This window comes from Hippopotamus amphibius, chromosome 17 (assembly GCF_030028045.1).
Source record: "Hippopotamus amphibius kiboko isolate mHipAmp2 chromosome 17, mHipAmp2.hap2, whole genome shotgun sequence".
Lineage (NCBI taxonomy): Eukaryota > Metazoa > Chordata > Mammalia > Artiodactyla > Hippopotamidae > Hippopotamus > Hippopotamus amphibius.
In genome coordinates, this window is record NC_080202.1 from 18,143,639 (window position 1) to 18,160,273 (window position 16,635).

General features: G+C 37.1%; 1 protein-coding gene across 7 annotated transcripts; it reads left to right on the top strand.

Annotated features, from left to right (window-relative positions):
• The first annotated feature begins 1,745 nt into the window (after window positions 1-1,745).
• Window positions 1,746-15,743, top strand: ZNF207 (zinc finger protein 207). 7 transcript variants are annotated; one of them, XM_057714397.1, is made up of 13 exons: window positions 1,746-1,910; window positions 3,283-3,409; window positions 6,717-6,855; window positions 7,562-7,732; window positions 7,853-7,928; window positions 8,454-8,501; window positions 9,563-9,633; window positions 11,383-11,540; window positions 12,724-12,816; window positions 13,769-14,011; window positions 14,602-14,761; window positions 14,895-15,078; window positions 15,296-15,743. In XM_057714397.1, the coding sequence occupies exons 1-12, from the start codon at window positions 1,870-1,872 to the stop codon at window positions 15,053-15,055; spliced, it is 1,488 nt and encodes a 495-aa protein (XP_057570380.1). In that variant the 5' UTR covers window positions 1,746-1,869; the 3' UTR covers window positions 15,056-15,078; window positions 15,296-15,743. The 7 variants fall into 7 exon arrangements, with proteins under 7 accessions (XP_057570380.1, XP_057570379.1, XP_057570381.1 ...); XM_057714396.1 differs by having other exon boundaries at window positions 14,895-15,743; XM_057714398.1 differs by having other exon boundaries at window positions 7,565-7,732; window positions 14,895-15,743.
• Window positions 15,744-16,635: the final 892 nt, after the last annotated feature.

The following is a 16,635-nucleotide window of genomic DNA, read 5'->3' on the forward strand; positions in this document are numbered from 1 at the left end:
GTAAAGAATCCGTCCTGTGATGCAGGTTTGTTCCCTGGTGTGGGAACTAAGATCCCACGTGCTGCAGGGCTACTAGGCCTGCGTGCCACAACTACTGAGCCCATGCACTCTGGAGCCTCCGCAGCACAACTAGAGAAAACCCTCATGCCACTAGAGAGAAGTCTGTGCACCGCAACGATCGATCCTGCATGTCACAGCTAAGATCAGACGCAGCCAAAAAAAAAAATTATCTTATTTTTTATTTCAGAAAGAATGAATAAATGCTTTTCTACAACCACTGCTCTACTTCAGAGCAGTTTCATCTCTTATCCAGATGACTGTCACATTCTCTAACTTGCCTCTCAGCCTCCACCAACCCACACTGTTCTCACTGTAGCCAAAATGATTTTTCTAAAACTCAACTCTAATTCAGCTCCACACTCACTAACTCTGTGACTTTGTGTGAATTACTTCAACTCCCTCCACCCTTTATTTTTTTTGGCTGCCCCTGCATGGCTTGTGGGATCTTAGTTCCCCGACTGATTAGGGATTGAACCTGGGCCCTTGGCAGTGAAAGCCAGGAGTCCTAACCACTGGACCACCAGGGAATTCCCTACTTCAACTCCCTTAAGTCTCTTTTTCTTCATCTATATTAACCCGATGATAACAATGGCACGTACATCACAGGTTTGTTGAGGCGAGTAATGTAAAACTTACCACCTTGTCTGGCACACCATAAGTGCTCCATGAATGTCTATTATTTTTTCCTTTCAATAGTAACATCTAATTTACATTACTAGTTATCGCTCTATGCCAAACTCTGTTATAAGTGCAGCCAGAGGAAGTTTAAGTGGCTTGCCCAAAGTCATGCAAATAGGCCCTGGCACTGGTGGAAAATGAACCCAAGCACTGGACTCTTAACCAACTATACTCACTTGCGTTATGCTCTAACTGTCCTGTTAAAACTCTTGTTGCTTCCCAGAGACTTCAGCATAAAATCCAGCTCCTCCGACTGCTGGAAAATCTCCAAAAGTCGCCTTTGCCAGCCTCCCCAGGATCATCTCTTGCCATCAGCCCCTTCACTACGAACTCCAACCCTACTATCTCTAGTAGTTTTTTTTTTTAGGTGCTCAGGCTCAAAGACTTGCACTTTTCGTGCCCTTAGTGAGACACCCTCTCCTCCACCTCGCTTGCTCCCGTCGACCGTTCAGGAAACCTTCCTTGACACCCCAGCGACCACTAAGTTCCCCTCCTCTGAGGTCCCGCAGCACCTCGTATTTCCGTCACCGGGGTGACCACGCTGCGTCGTTTAAGCATCCGTCACCAATCTGTGAATTACAGATTGACAAAGACTGCGACTTCTTTGACTTAGTAGGCAAACGTCCAACACTTACTACGGAAAGGAGTAATCCGGGAAATGAAACAAATTGAAAAATTAGGCGCTGTCTCAATTACCCTTTATTTTATTTTACCCTGAATTACGCTAGCAACCTTTTTAGGTTCTTTTTTTTTTTTTTTTTTTTTAATTCGCGAGTGTCTCGGCCTACCTAGATCACCGGCTCGTTTACAAAGAAAGTAAACCCGGAGGAATCCGCACGCACGCGAGAGCCGGGACCGCATGCACGGACAAGATGGCGGTCGCTTCTCCGCGGCCGCGAGTCTCCACCCACTCAGGGTGGAGGCCTGCGTCATGTGACCCTCCCCTGCCTGGCACCGCCCCTGGCCGCAGTGCCTGACGGGAGGCAGAGCAGCGAGCGAGGGAGTCGGCCATTTTGTGGCTGTTTCCTGTGGGAGGCGGTGGTGGCGGTTGGGTCGGGAGAGTGAGCGATCCTTCGCCTTATTTTTCCTGCTTGTTTTCTCCTTTCTTATTTTTGTGGGTAGAGCGCAGTTATGGGTCGCAAGAAGAAGAAGCAGCTGAAGCCGTGGTGCTGGTATCCTTGGTCGGTTTGAAGTCGAGGCCGAGCGGGGGTGCCGGTTGGTGGTGACTGGGACGGGCGGGGAGGCCTGGCTTTGGCCTATGGCGGAGAGTTTCTGGGATGTAGGCCTCGGGGTCGGTGATTTGGTGGTTGGACTCAGATTTGGGAAGGCTTCTCAGGAAATGGGGTCCCTGGGGCGAGAGGCTCTGGCAGTTGTGGGTCGTGGGACTCCGTGACTCAGGAGGTTGTTCGTTTGGTGCGAGCGTTGACCCGTTGGGAGGAGGCTCGGACCCCTTTCACCAAGGACAGAGTCCCCTGAGGAGGTTTCGGCCACACCGTTGTTCTGGTGACGATTCAACAAAGGGACTTTCCTCGAGTATAATACGCTGATTGACTCTGGAGGATTAGGGGAACGCTTCCGGGGTCTTTCACCCACTTTTTTCTTTTTTTTTTTTTTTGTAGAATCGGTGGTGTAGTAAAGGTTTGTGTTAGTCAATCCTGATTTCGACACCCCCACCCCCGCTTTTTTTTTTTTTTTTTTTTGCGGGGGTCGGGGGGTAAAATCTAGCTTACGCGTCTCACCCACGGGCGCCTTAATCTTCGAGAAGCGTTCTCTTACAGGGTGGGGTTTCTTATCTTTTTATCTGGCTCTGTGGGAGTGAAAAAGTGCCTCTTATTAATGAAATGTGGCATCTGGTTTTTTGTTATTTTGTTTTCGGAAACGTTAGTAAATGTTACGTTTCAATTAATTTTATTTACTGTGCTTTCTTACAGAACTGCGTTTGTTTACATAATAGTTGAAAAATGGTTCTGTAAAGTGCTTTTAGGAAAATCTGAGTAATGAGATAAGAATTCTCAGCAGTATTAACATATCTGAGTTTAAATACATTCTTTGGCAACAAATTCGTACGGAATTGCAAGCAACTTAATGGGTTGTTCACAGGAAATTGTTTTACTCGCAAAGAACTTATTTTCAGATTCTAAATAATATAAATATTAAGTTCTGAATGTTAGGTAAATTGTTAATATTTCGATTATTTTTGTCTTGTCTAATACTTGAAGTTCCGTCAACATTAACTTTGGGATTTTTTTAAAACATTGAACCCTTCCAGTTCACAGTGTGCATTTGTTAAATGTTGAGACATTCAGCAAAAGAAAATTTAATTTCACAGAAATCTGTTAAACGGGGGAATTTGACAAAACTATATTGCTTACTGAGATGTGTTTGTCCCTAGTTACATAATAAATATCAGAAGCAGAGTTTACATAAAGTACTCTTGGTTTTAGCTGTTGCCCTTTTTTAATGTTACTACTCTTTCATTACAGATTTTTTTTTATAAGCAGTGTCATTATTGTGCTATTTTTGTACCTTAACAATAGTGATCAGGTATTGTAATAGAGATTTTGATGATGAGAAGATCCTTATACAGCACCAAAAAGCAAAGCATTTTAAATGCCATATATGTCATAAGAAATTGTATACAGGACCTGGCTTAGCTATTCATTGCATGCAGGTAAGGAGTTTTCTTCTGTATTTAATTTTTGCTCTCTTGTAGTTGGGAAACACCATGGGGAAAAAAATCTAGAATTTCTCGTTGATAGGATGTAGGGTTTTTTCCTTTGTTGCAAAAGATTAGTGAAGATGACCAGTCAGCTTTCAAAAAAGAAAAAATCTTATTTTTTAGCCATCGAGAAGATAAAATAATTGATTTTTTTATGTTTAAAGTGTTTATGCTAGTATTTACCTTAAAATTATTGATATTACTTTTCATCCTAGGTTAGATGGGTGACAGTTCGGTTGAGATCACAAAGTATTTCCTCAGTACTTGGGTAACAGAACAAGGATCAGTGATTTAAGTGTGGGCAGTCTGACCAGTTCTAATCCTTAAGAATTAACTGCTGTTACTCCCTGCCGTTGAAGGATTTGTTATAATCTGTTGCCTGGGGCTAGGCTTATTTCTACCATTTGTTCCATGGACCTCTTTTGGAATGGTAGCATTGTGTTTCATTTAATAATTTCTAGGTTTCAACATTATTTCTTCTACTTTTGCCAATCCTAGAGTTGCCTGAATTTTTTCCTAATTGGACCCTAGAGAAATGTGAGATGAGCAAATACCCACTCATTGGAAACTATTGTTGGTAGGCCGCAGGGAGGTAAATTAAAACAAGATACTACTTCCCCAAGTTTAAAAATAAGTTTATGTAGATCTGTTTCATTCCAGTTATGTAGCTTAAATAACAATTCAATATCTATTCAAAAATACGAGACCCACAGTTTTCCACTGTGGTAGTGAACAGTTTTACTTGTGGCTATTTAAAGGGAAATTTAAAAATTGAAATTCAATTCCTTGGTCACATTTTAGCCACATTTTAGCCACATTTCTAGTGCTCAGCCACATGTGATGGGTTAGATGTGAAGTATGAGAAAGTGTGGAGTGGAGGATAATCTGTGAATTACACCGTGATTGAAATTTGGTTGGTTGAATTGACAGGTCTAGAATCTGAGGATACCGAGGGCTAACTGTACTTGGTCCATTTTATATAAGGGACTTGAGCATCCTTGCTGTTGGGGAGTGTGGTCTGGAACCAGTCATGCCTCGATATCAAGGGACGACTGTACTGAAATGTGGAAAACTGCAGAAAAGATGGGCTGATGAGGCTGTCAGGATAATCTTATGTTAATTTTGAGTGTGGATATATTAGTTTTGAGATTTTGAGAAGGTTTATTGAATATCCACATGGAGATGTTATATAAGCAGTAGAATCTACAGGTCTGCAGTTGAGCGGTTGGAGCTGGTGATAGAAATTTGGGAGGATACAGTATAAGGATGGCTATTTTAAGCCATGATGTTAGATGTCCTTAGGGAGTAGAATACAGGTAGAAAAGAGGTGCAAGGACTCCACCTTGGGCCACTCCCAGCATTTAGAAGTCAGAAGATTAAAAGAAACCAGTCAAGGAGATTAAAAGGGTAGGAAAATGGAGAGAGTAGTGCCATGGAAGCCAAATGAAGTGTTTCAAGGAATGAGTTATTTTAAGTCAGACTCTGGTGGTAGGTTAAGTAAGCACAGGACTAAGATTGGATTAATCAAAGTAGAGGTCATTGGTTACTTGCCAAGAGTGATTTCCTAGAATGACCAAAGGCTGATTGGAGTGCTTGCAAGAGAAAATGAGAGGGAAAAGTAGAGGCACTATTTCAAGGAGTTGTACCGCAGAGCAGAGAAACAGAGTGGAAGATGGAAGGAGAGTAGTTGAGAGAGTATTAGTAATCTTTAATTGGCTAAATGCTTCTGCTTATATGTTCTTACTGTAATTTCACAGCAGCCTGTGAGATACGCATGGAAGTTAAGTCAGACACATACTCCAATTTTATAAATAGCCTAGGACATTAGTAAATTAGATGTTTCATGTCAATGCTTGCTCCTATGTTTTTAACCAGGACCATACTAATTTCTACTACACAATGCTAAGGAGTCTAATTCTGGCTGTAACATAAGGTTGGGACGGTTTTAAGTGAATGATGTTATTTTTTCTTCAATACCTTTTAATTAAGAAATTTCTTTCCTTCATCATTTAGAAATGTGAAAACTTGATAATGTGTATTTGAAAGTAATTGTATTTCTTTATGGAACGTGTTACTTCATCTGCCTTCCTCAAGAAAAGTAACATATTCCAAAAAACTTAGGAAATGGTGACTGTTGTTTATTACGTAGCTTTATTCATGGATCTTTTAATCACAATAAGATAATTTCTGAATTTGATTTGCATATCGCTTTTAAAAGTCTTTGAGATACTCCTCTAGGAAGAAGAGTTTTCTTTAATTACCTTTCTACCATGAAAGTGTCTTGGAAGGAAAGAAAATTTGGTTATTATTTGGACAGATATATCCAAGTCATTAGCCTAAGTAAGTGGTTCTCAAACTTGAGTATTCAAAGGAATCCCCTTGAAGCCTTGTTAGATAAATTCATGGTTCCACCCAAGAGTTTCTGATTCAGTAGGGCTCAGGTGTGGCCTGAGAATTTGCATTCCTAATAAGCTTCCAGGTGAAGCTGATATTCTAGGCAAACTGCTTTGACATCCTTTAGCCAAAGTTAATACCTTTTGCTGACGAAACTAAGACTGCCAGGGATTTTACCATATTGGCAAAAGTTACTCTACCATACAGTGAAAAAAGGTCCTAGATCCCCAGTGTTTTACAATAAAACATCTGAAGAACTTCTTTTTGTGATCTACCAAATAAATTCAGAGATGAATAGTGACAGGATCACTACTGTGGCAGTGTTACACTCCTGGTGACTAGTTATGGGTAATGCTAATTGTAAATGTCACTTTTGTGGTTTGTAGCTACTAGCTGTTTCAAGATACATTCTTGGAAAATTTACTTTATTCTAATACTTAATAGAATAAGTCTTCATAAGCTTTACTTAATTCAGACTTCACACTTCCCTGATTTGAGTAGCACTATTCATTGCTAATAATTCAAGCAAGCAGGATTATAAGGTAAACTTGAAATTGTTTATTGAGCCCTCGCTATGTACTACACATTGCCAAGTACGTTCTGTATACAGTATTTTTTTTAATCCTGAAAGTGACCGCAGAAGTTAGGTCACATGATTTGCTCAACCTACATAGCTAGTAAGCCATAAAGCTGGGAGTTGAATCCACAGTCTCACTATAGAACCAGTCATTCTTAACCATTACACTAATTTGTTGCTGAGTAATTTAAAATTATTCTTTAAAAAACTTTGATGAGGCACTTTTGTTTATCTAATGGAAGGTTTTTGTTTTCTTTGGGGGTTTTTTTGTTCATTTTTTACTGTTAGGTGCATAAAGAGACAATAGATGCGGTACCAAATGCAATACCTGGGAGAACAGACATAGAGTTGGAAATATATGGTATGGAAGGTATTCCAGAAAAAGACATGGATGAAAGAAGACGACTTCTTGAACAGAAAACACAAGGTAAATACTAAGATGTGTGCTTTTTCTTAATGCAGCTTCACTAGTGAGAGTATTATTACTAATTTCAAGTATAAATTTAATGGTAGATGTTAGATCTATTCAGAATTCCAATTTTGAGGGGTTTTTTTTACCTTATGTTTGAAGTTATATATTTTATTTGTATATATAGTGCCATTTGGATCATTCCGTACATTTCATTATATTTTTACTCATAACTGAATTCCAGGTGGATTTAGCAAGTGTTGAGGCCTTTGAAAATGAAGGTAGCTTGTTTTGATTTATGAAACCACTAAGTATAAATTTTTTTAGTAGTATATTTGACTTGGGATTTGCAGCCCTCTGCTATAAAATGATAGAAACTTATTAATAAACTGAAATTTTTTGTTTGGAAAAGTGTTGTGAAGAGGTCAGACTGCTTTAACATAGTCTATCTTTAGGAGTGGAATTAGGTAGCTGTTTTTTAAAGTATAACATTTAGGAAAATTTTTTTTACCTGTCGTAGAATAGGGAAAGGATGTTAACCTTCTTGCTTAATATAGGTTGAAAAAAGACATTTGAAGAGTAAAGAACAGTGTTAACTGAATTTTTTTGGAAGAAGAATCTCAGGAGCTAGTTGCATTGAAATAAAATTTTTAAATGTTGAATTTCTTAAACTTTATTTTTCTTTTCTTACTCTATGGGAAAAATTAATTTAAACTTTTTTTAGCAGAGAGTCAAAAAAAGAAGCAACAAGATGATTCTGATGAATATGATGATGATGACTCTGCAGCTTCAACTTCATTTCAGCCACAGCCTGTTCAACCTCAACAAGGTTATATCCCCCCAATGGCACAGCCAGGACTACCACCAGTTCCAGGAGCACCAGGGATGCCTCCAGGTAGCACATAAGACTTATTACATTTTAACATTCTCAGGTCTTTATTGATACAGTTTAGAAGTATGAATATTTTCCTCTTAACCCTTTGTGATTTTTTTTGGTTGAAATTCTTGTTTATAGGCATACCTCCGTTGATGCCAGGTGTTCCTCCTCTGATGCCAGGAATGCCACCAGTTATGCCAGGAATGCCACCTGGGTAAGAAAACTCTCTTTATTGCTTTGTGGGCTTGTGCCTGTCAACTTGGGTGTGTTACATCAATTAAATGTTACTTTGCTGGTTTTTTGTTTTTGTTTTTGTTTTGTTTTGTTTTGTTTGGCTTCTAAAAGGTATGGGCTCTATAACTGTTAAACTTATTTTTAAATAAAGGGATCTACTAATAAGTTGAAGGAATATAAATTTGTCTCTGAAGAGATTAGAGTTTGGGTTTTAGTATGTATGTAGGCAGCCATCTGCTTCAATTGCATCTGATGTAATTAAAGTAGTTGGTTGTAGATTTGAGTTTCTGAGATTCAGAACTGTCCATGACACTTTGTAGTTGTGACAGGAAGCGAACTCTGTAAATGATTTATTTGTCAAGTCATCAAGAACTAAAATGAATATGAGGTGCTCGTTGCCCATCACTTTTACTTAAATATTGTTGGATGTGAGAGGTATACAATACACTTTCCCACTGTATTTTGAAAATCAGTTAGATTTTGATTTTGTCATACATTTTCACAGATTGCATCATCAGAGAAAATACACCCAGTCATTTTGCGGTGAAAACATGTAAGCATCTCATTCATAATGTAATTCAGGAGGTATAATCATAATGTCATTTTTTTTGTGTGTTTAATGGTATCTATTCAGTTGACTTCAGAAGTTTTCTAACCTTCCTCACTAAAACTTCTAAAATTTGCAAACTTATTAACACAGATCTCTTAAAGGAGGGAACTAAAATGTGAGGAAATAGTAATAGACTCATAAATAAAGCATTTTCTAATTGTGCAGCTGTTTTCCCCAAACTGCTGAAAGTAATGGGACTTAGTAAAAAGGGCTGATATTTAAGAAAGTGTATATTCTTTTGCCAGATTACATGCTCTGTTACTGTAGAGGTAATCGATTTTTCTTTTAATAAAATCTATACATAGAAGTTATTTTGATAATCCTAAATAAATAATTCACAGACTTGTAATTTTTTAAGTGAATTGGACACTGATATTTGAAGGTGAGCTCTTTTAAGGAAAGGAAAACAAATATGGGTTGTGTTTTTAAGTCCTGGTTTAGTGTTAGGAACTTTCTTACAAAAAAGTAAGGATTCTGAGTTTACTTTCAGTTATCTTTAATTTTGATGCTAGTTTTTCCATACCTGTCCAAAACAAATCTTTACTCCACAGAGTACATTCAGTGTTTATTTTTTTTTTTTAAATCTGACAACTCTAAAATAGAGTGAATTTTTTTTTTTTTTTTAAATTCTGTGGATATTTTCCAAGTGAGAGAAAAGGTGATTTTGTTTTCCCATTACACACGCTTTGGATAAGGCCTCTTGTTTATATTGAGAGTATAATATTTGTTCTCAATGACTTTAAATGTATTAAAATGTTCTGTTAACAAAGGCTGAATTTTTTTTTCCTTATTTTACTGGTAAACTGAAGAGTTTGCTGGTTTTTAGGGAATTTATTTTGATAGGATTGTTTTAGTGTGTTTGTTCTTTCAGCTTGATTGATTTCAGTATTAGGAGACAGATTCAAGTCTTATCTATTGTTGTTTCAGGCTTTAGCCAAAATATTTTCTGATGTTTTATACTGTTAATTAACTTTAGTTGTCTCTTGAAATTTGCTTTCTAATAGAATGATGCCAATGGGTGGAATGATGCCACCTGGACCAGGAATACCACCTCTGATGCCTGGTATGCCACCAGGTATGAAATGTTAGTTTCCTTTTTTAATATGACACACATGCTTTATTCTTATGTATTTTAGACAATAGATTTATGTGTGTTGGAGTAGTGTAATTTTAAAATTTCTATAGGTTGGTGATTTCTTTTTTAAATTAATGTGAGAAATGTTGTGATGGACTCTGTGTTTTGTTTTGAGTTTTGAAATAGTAAAAGTAGTCTTCAAAGAAACGAGAATGAGTTAGAGCCTATGACTTGAGTGATTATATCTGTTAGGAATATTTTAGACGAGTAATGGATACTCTTAGCAAGTAATGGAGAAATCCAACAAACTATTAAACAACATAAGCATTTATTATCTCACTCAGTGTAAAAGTGGTAGATTGAGTGGCCCCGGTGATAACAAGAACCCATACTTAATTTTCTGCTTTGCCAACCTTAGCTTTTCTCCCTCAGACATGTTACTCAGTAGTTGTAAGATCTCAGGCAAGAAAGGGTGCTCTCCTTTTTCTTTTATTAGTAAACAAAGTAACTTTCCCAGAATCTTAGCCTCTTATATATCATTGGTGAGAAATAGGTCTAATGGATCCCCTAGGTTCAGGGAAGTCTAAGAAAGTAGCTTGACTTTTTAGCCTAAAATGTGGGAAAAGGGATTTGGTTAGCCCAGTAAGTGTGCCACAGAGGTCTTCGTGAGGCTCTCAGTCTGTTGCCTAGCTTTTTTAATCCAGCAAGTTTGGTTGGTAGTCCATAGCAGATTCAGAAGTGATGGTATATAAGGGACAGGGAAAATAAAGCAGCAGCAAAATTTGAATCAGATCATTGCCAGTGCAGCCATTAATTTATAGGCAACAGCTTCACATACATTATGCTCTGGGATAATTTTAGGCATTTAAAGGAATACAGGAAAATAACCTATGTTCCTTTAATAACATGAAGTCCGTAAAAAGTTTTAAGTTATGTTGAAGAACTTTAAAGAATGCCTAGTGGTACATTTTAGGAAAATTTGGAATTTAAAGTACTTAAGGGAATAACTTAGTTACTGGAATAATTTTTATGGGTATATGACCTATTAACAGTTTTTACTATAGTTTGCATTAGAATTCTGGAAACATCTGTCTGTTAGATGATTGAGGTAATTCTCCTATATGTTTCAAAAATTTGCTGCATCAGTAATATCTATAAGCCTAATTGTTGGCTTTGTCCATATACAGGGTTTCTAGGGTTATCTTTCACTTCCCAAAATTCTAAAGAGACGCGAAGGCGTAGAAAGTTGGAGGCAAAACTCTTCCAAGGGGCAAATGCCTTAGTTCTTTGGGCTTCATTGAGTTCAGCAATCAATTGTTAGAAACTTTGTAGTATAGAATCTTTTTCTTTTTTTTCTTTCTTCATTTCTTTTTTTTTTTTTTTTGCTTGCTGCTGCACAGCTCGCAGAATCTAGTTTCCTTCCCAGGGACTGAACCCTGGTCACAGCAGTGAAAGCCTAGTTCAAACCACTGGACTGCCAGGGAATTCCCTGGAATCATTTTTAATTTAGTGTTTTTTTTTGGGGGGGGGGGTGCACACGGGCTTAGTTGCTCCGCGGCATGTGGGATCTTCCTGGAGCTGGGATCAAACCCGTGACCTCTGCATTGGCAGGCGGATTCTTAACCACTGCGCCACCTAGGAAGCCCCAATTTAGTGTATTTTAATGGCAAAGTTTTGAGGAGATTTTTTTTTTTTTCTGAACTAAATGTTTCAACAACTGGGTCCCACTCCAATATTTCTTCTCTGCAGGTATGCCCCCTCCTGTTCCACGTCCTGGAATTCCTCCAATGACTCAAGCACAGGCTGTTTCAGCACCAGGTATTCTTAACAGACCACCTGCACCAACAGCAACAGTTCCAGCTCCACAGCCTCCAGTTACTAAGCCTCTTTTCCCCAGTGCAGGACAGGTAAGGTGAAATTCCTGAAAAGGAATGCCTTTATATTTAAGGTAAAGTGCAGTTGTTCACTGAAATCTTTGAAAAAGTCGTAGGTCATTTTCAAAATTTATAATCTTTTTAATATAATTTATTAACTGTACTAAGAAGTGGCATATTCTCTTCCATGTTTGCACATATTGATATCCTTTACTCATAAAAGATTGACTGGAACTAGACAGTAGCGTAGTATGTTATTTTTTCATAGTTGTGTACTCTGGTTATTCTTAGCTTTAGATAGAAATGAAAATTTAATATCTGGCAATTTAAATACATAAAAATGTTAGGAGTCCTCCTTTACTTAATGAGCTATGAGTAGAATGAAGACCGAAGTCAAAGATGAAAAATCCTAAGACCTTAGCAAATAAGTTTTGGGCTTTTCCTTTTGTTTAGAATTGTGACAAACAACAATGCTGCACTGTTGCTGGAAGGGCATCATTTAATGGCTTTCGACCTAGTCACACTCGTATTTCCTACGCGTCTGTCTCCCCTCCCCCAAACTCAGAAGCAAAACATGCTGCTTTTATATATACTATGTATGTGATGGTTGTTACCTTTGCTTTTTCCCCCGTTTTCATTGAGTTAAGCAGATGTATTTAATTCATTCAGAATTGAGATGGTCAGGCTGTATGTTCTGTATTGTTCACCTTAAAATTATTCCATAGGTGTTTTTTTTCAATTTTTTTTTTCTGTTTGTAGTTGCTAAATTGAAAGTGTTACTTTTTAAATGCCTTTTAAAGCACATTAACTTATGTTTTCGAGGTGGGGGGATTTTGTTTATTGAGAGATGTTATTAAACTTTTGGCAAAAATTGTAGTTATTGATAGAGATTGGATTGAGGTGTCAGTAATGCATCATAATTCTCAGTTTAAGGTATCAGTTTTGAAGTATAGTGTAAAACACATTAGCTTTAGGGGGAAAAACTGGTTAATTAGGTTTATTGGTGTAGAATTAAAAAAATTTTTTTGAGGCTCATAGTGTCACTCTGTTTATTGTAAATGCATTAACTGCCTGCCTCTATATATGAAACAGATTTGATTGCATTGTATTTTGCATTTGCAAAAATGCAATCTATACTGAAAAAAGTCTACCACGTGGCTTATTTTTACCCATTTGTTTGGAGACTTTTCATTGTTTCCTTTCTTTTATGCTACAGATGGGGACACCTGTAACAAGCTCAAGTACAGCTTCATCCAATTCAGAAAGTCTGTCTGCATCTTCTAAAGCTCTGTTTCCTAGCACAGCACAAGTACGCAGGAAGTTGCAGTTTAAAATTGTTAAAATGGCTTTATAACTTAACCCTTTGGACCCTACTTTAAAACTAAATCTTTTCCCAAAAATATATTATGTTTAATTTTTTAAAAGTAAAGTTAATGGCTTATAAATCAATGGTATTTGAAACTTTGAATTGCATACTAATAGAAAAAAATGTACCCCAAACTCCTATGGTTCTAAAGGGTTAAAAGCATGTAAGCAGTAAATGCATTATAGTGGCCAATGGTTAGCCTGATGCATGATTAAGCTAGTCTGTTTTATGCTATTTAATCTAATGCATCACATATAATGAAGGAAATTTAATACTCTGCATTTGGTTCTAAAAAGGTGGCCTAGTTTACATGTTTCAGAGGTTTAGTCTTATACTAAACCCTTTGTCCATCTTGATCATCCAGCCATTGTTAATTGAGAGGGCATTGTATTGCTATGTAAAGAATACTTCTGAAGGACATATCTTTAATGTGTCACCACTGATAATTTTTGTTTATGCTTAGTAACTGAAATTTACCCAAACATTTGTATTCTATAATTTCTAACTTTTTTTTTGAGCTGCTTGGTAGATTAATTTAAACAAGTAATTTAGAGTGATGAAAGTAGAACATATGCTATTCCATTATTTCATCAATTAGGAATAAATACAAAGCTTTGTAAATTAAGTAACTTTTGGTAAGGAGATGATATCTGAGAAGCTACATAAGCAGTCTTACTTGTTTCTTGTTTACACTGCTGTGTTTGGATGTGCTTTTGACCCAGCATCTTTTGATATCATGTGTTACCTTGAATTTTGTGGATTGTTCTGATGTTAACTTTGTTTTAAAGTTTTGTCCCTTACTGAATGTTGGTGTCTTGTTTTCAAGTTAAGTTGGTAGTAGATATATTCAGTTTGGGGTTTTGAAGTTTTGTTGATGGAAGATTGTGTTTTGCAGGCTCAGGCAGCTGTCCAGGGACCTGTTGGTACAGATTTCAAGCCTTTAAATAGTACCCCTGCAACAACTACAGAGCCCCCAAAGCCTACATTCCCTGCATATACACAGTCTACAGCTTCAACCACTAGTACAACAAATAGCACTGCAGCTAAACCAGCAGCTTCAATAACAAGTAAGCCTGCTACGCTTACAACAACCAGTGCAACCAGTAAGTTGATCCATCCAGATGAGGATATATCGCTGGTAAGTTGTTTACATTTTTTACTAGCAGAGTTTGATTGAGTACTGTTACGGCAGCTTGTCCGTTTGAAAAGTTTTAATTTGTATACCAATAGTCTTGTGATCTGATTGAATGCTGACTGATTTTTACCATTCTGATTTTTAAGAACCATAAAACAAAGTGAATATTGCATGTTTTGGTCTTAGATATACACCCCCCCCCCCCAGTCTATTTCTAAAAGAAGACAGTAAGTTAGTTTCTTACTCTCAAAAATTATTTTAGTTGGACATAAATTTGTTAATGAAGAAACAATCTGCACATCCCTTGCAGTCCACATATCTTCTTCATTATACAGTTTCTTGCTGAAGCAATTTATAATTCCTGGAAAGTTCAAATATAACATGCTTCAAATATAGAAATAGGTGAAGTTTTCTTACGGCATTGTGATTTTAAGTAGTTGGGCTAGTTTGTGAGGTGAAAGTAATTGGGATGTAAGGGAATATTTAAAAATTACTCTCACTCTATAAATATAAAGACTTTAGATGCTTGCCTTCATGCTTAACAACTCTTTCTGTGTTCAGGTGTTTAACATTTCACATATTTTTATTCCTAGGAAGAGAGAAGAGCACAGTTACCTAAATATCAACGTAATCTTCCTCGACCGGGACAGGCTCCCATTGGTAATCCACCCGTTGGGCCAATTGGAGGTATGATGCCACCACAGCCAGGCATCCCACAACAACAAGGAATGAGACCCCCAATGCCGCCTCATGGTATTCCTCTTTTTGTTTATTTAGTGGATTTTCTGAGTGTACACATAAAACATTTATTTGCAAAATGCATTGCATTTAAAAGTACAGTGCACAGACTCAATATATTTTTTTGTGTTTTAAATGTGTTTTTTAGGTCAGTATGGTGGTCATCATCAAGGCATGCCAGGTTACCTTCCTGGTGCTATGCCGCCGTATGGGCAGGGACCACCAATGGTGCCCCCTTACCAAGGTGGGCCTCCTCGACCTCCGATGGGAATGAGACCTCCTGTAATGTCGCAAGGTGGCCGTTACTGATCTTACTTCATCCAGTCTAATAGGTTTGGAGATTAAACCTTTTCTCAACTTGTGCTGTTTATATAGCCAAGCTTCCGTCAATAAGGCTTCATTGTGACTTTAACAAACATTATCTTCCCACATACCAGGAACTATTGGACATTTATTTTACATGGGAAAATTTATTTGGAATAATAAAGCAGGAACTTTTCCTGAAGTTGCAATTTATACTGTATGGCTTCTTTTTCATGTTTCATCTAGGTTTTTAGAAGTGAAGTATAGTAAATTTGGTTCGTTATATTGTGAAGGCGCTGGAATTACATGAACATACCACCCTAATAAAGGCAAGTTCTGTAAGCTTACATTGCTATTTGTAAAGTTATGCCTTCACAGCATTTCAGATGCTGTTGGACTTCATGTCCCCAACCTAGCTTGGTGAGGGCTGTAACTGTCTCCAAGTACCTGTACATTGAAAGTCTGAATGTGTAACAATATTTAATGTATTTAGAGTTCCTCATGTTTCAGGGTTTAAGAAATCTGACCCACCAAGGTCATGTGACTTTTCTGTACTGTTAAACTTCATTGTAATAAAATGAGAGAAAAATTTATGCCTTTTTATTCATAACCCAGCTGTGGACCACTGCCTGAAAGGTTTGTACAGATGCATGCCACAGTAGATGTCCACATAATAAAAATTCGTAGTTACCAATGCAGTTTTGATATATCATTGGATTCTGTCTTTGAATTGTAGATGGTTCCTTAGCTGCATGTTTTAAACTGGATAGTATATGTAGAATTGTATGTTAGTCCTTCAGTTGACAGGAAAACTTAGTTATACATATGAGTCATTACATGGGTATGATATCTACGTTGTGTCACCTTTCCCCACCCCCTTGGTGTCAATGTGTGTTAGATATCATAGATATTTAAAATGTAAACCTTAATATTCCCTCCTTCCTGCTGCTGATGTTTAGAGCCTAGTGCCAGACCCATTCATTTCCTTCTGATTATTTTTGAGACTGCGGTACTGTGTGGACCTCAGAAGCTTTTCAGGTGCAAACTTCTAGAAGCTTAGGTGCATGCAGTAATAGCCTTTTGTGCTGTTAATGACTGGTATATATTCTAATATAATGATGAGAATCTAAATGTGCCTCTGTTAAGGTGGTTAACAGATGGGTTTGAAATATTTTATTATGTTCCTGGAAGATTATATTATTTCTTTGATTAAAGAAATTTTATTATTAAGCCTAAATGGCTTTTTCTGTTAACCTTTTCATCCTCAGAGATTTGAATGTTAGACTATGTTTTATGGAGAACTTTTCTGTAGAGATGACTGCTATTTTTCAGTATCTTATGTTGCAAGTCTCGTATAATAATAGCTCTTGTTGACCTCTTCTTGGCATCCATTGTTTTGATCTTTACTTTTGTGGAGTTCTTTTATGATTAAGTATCAAATGACCTGTACAAAGTATAGTGTATCACGAGCTCTAGTTTTTCTCAATATAAAGACAGTTAAAAAAACATTTCTTTATCACCTTTATGTGAAGGTGTAGGTATAAGACATAGAATCTGAAATTTCGTTTAAAAAAAAAAAGCTTTAA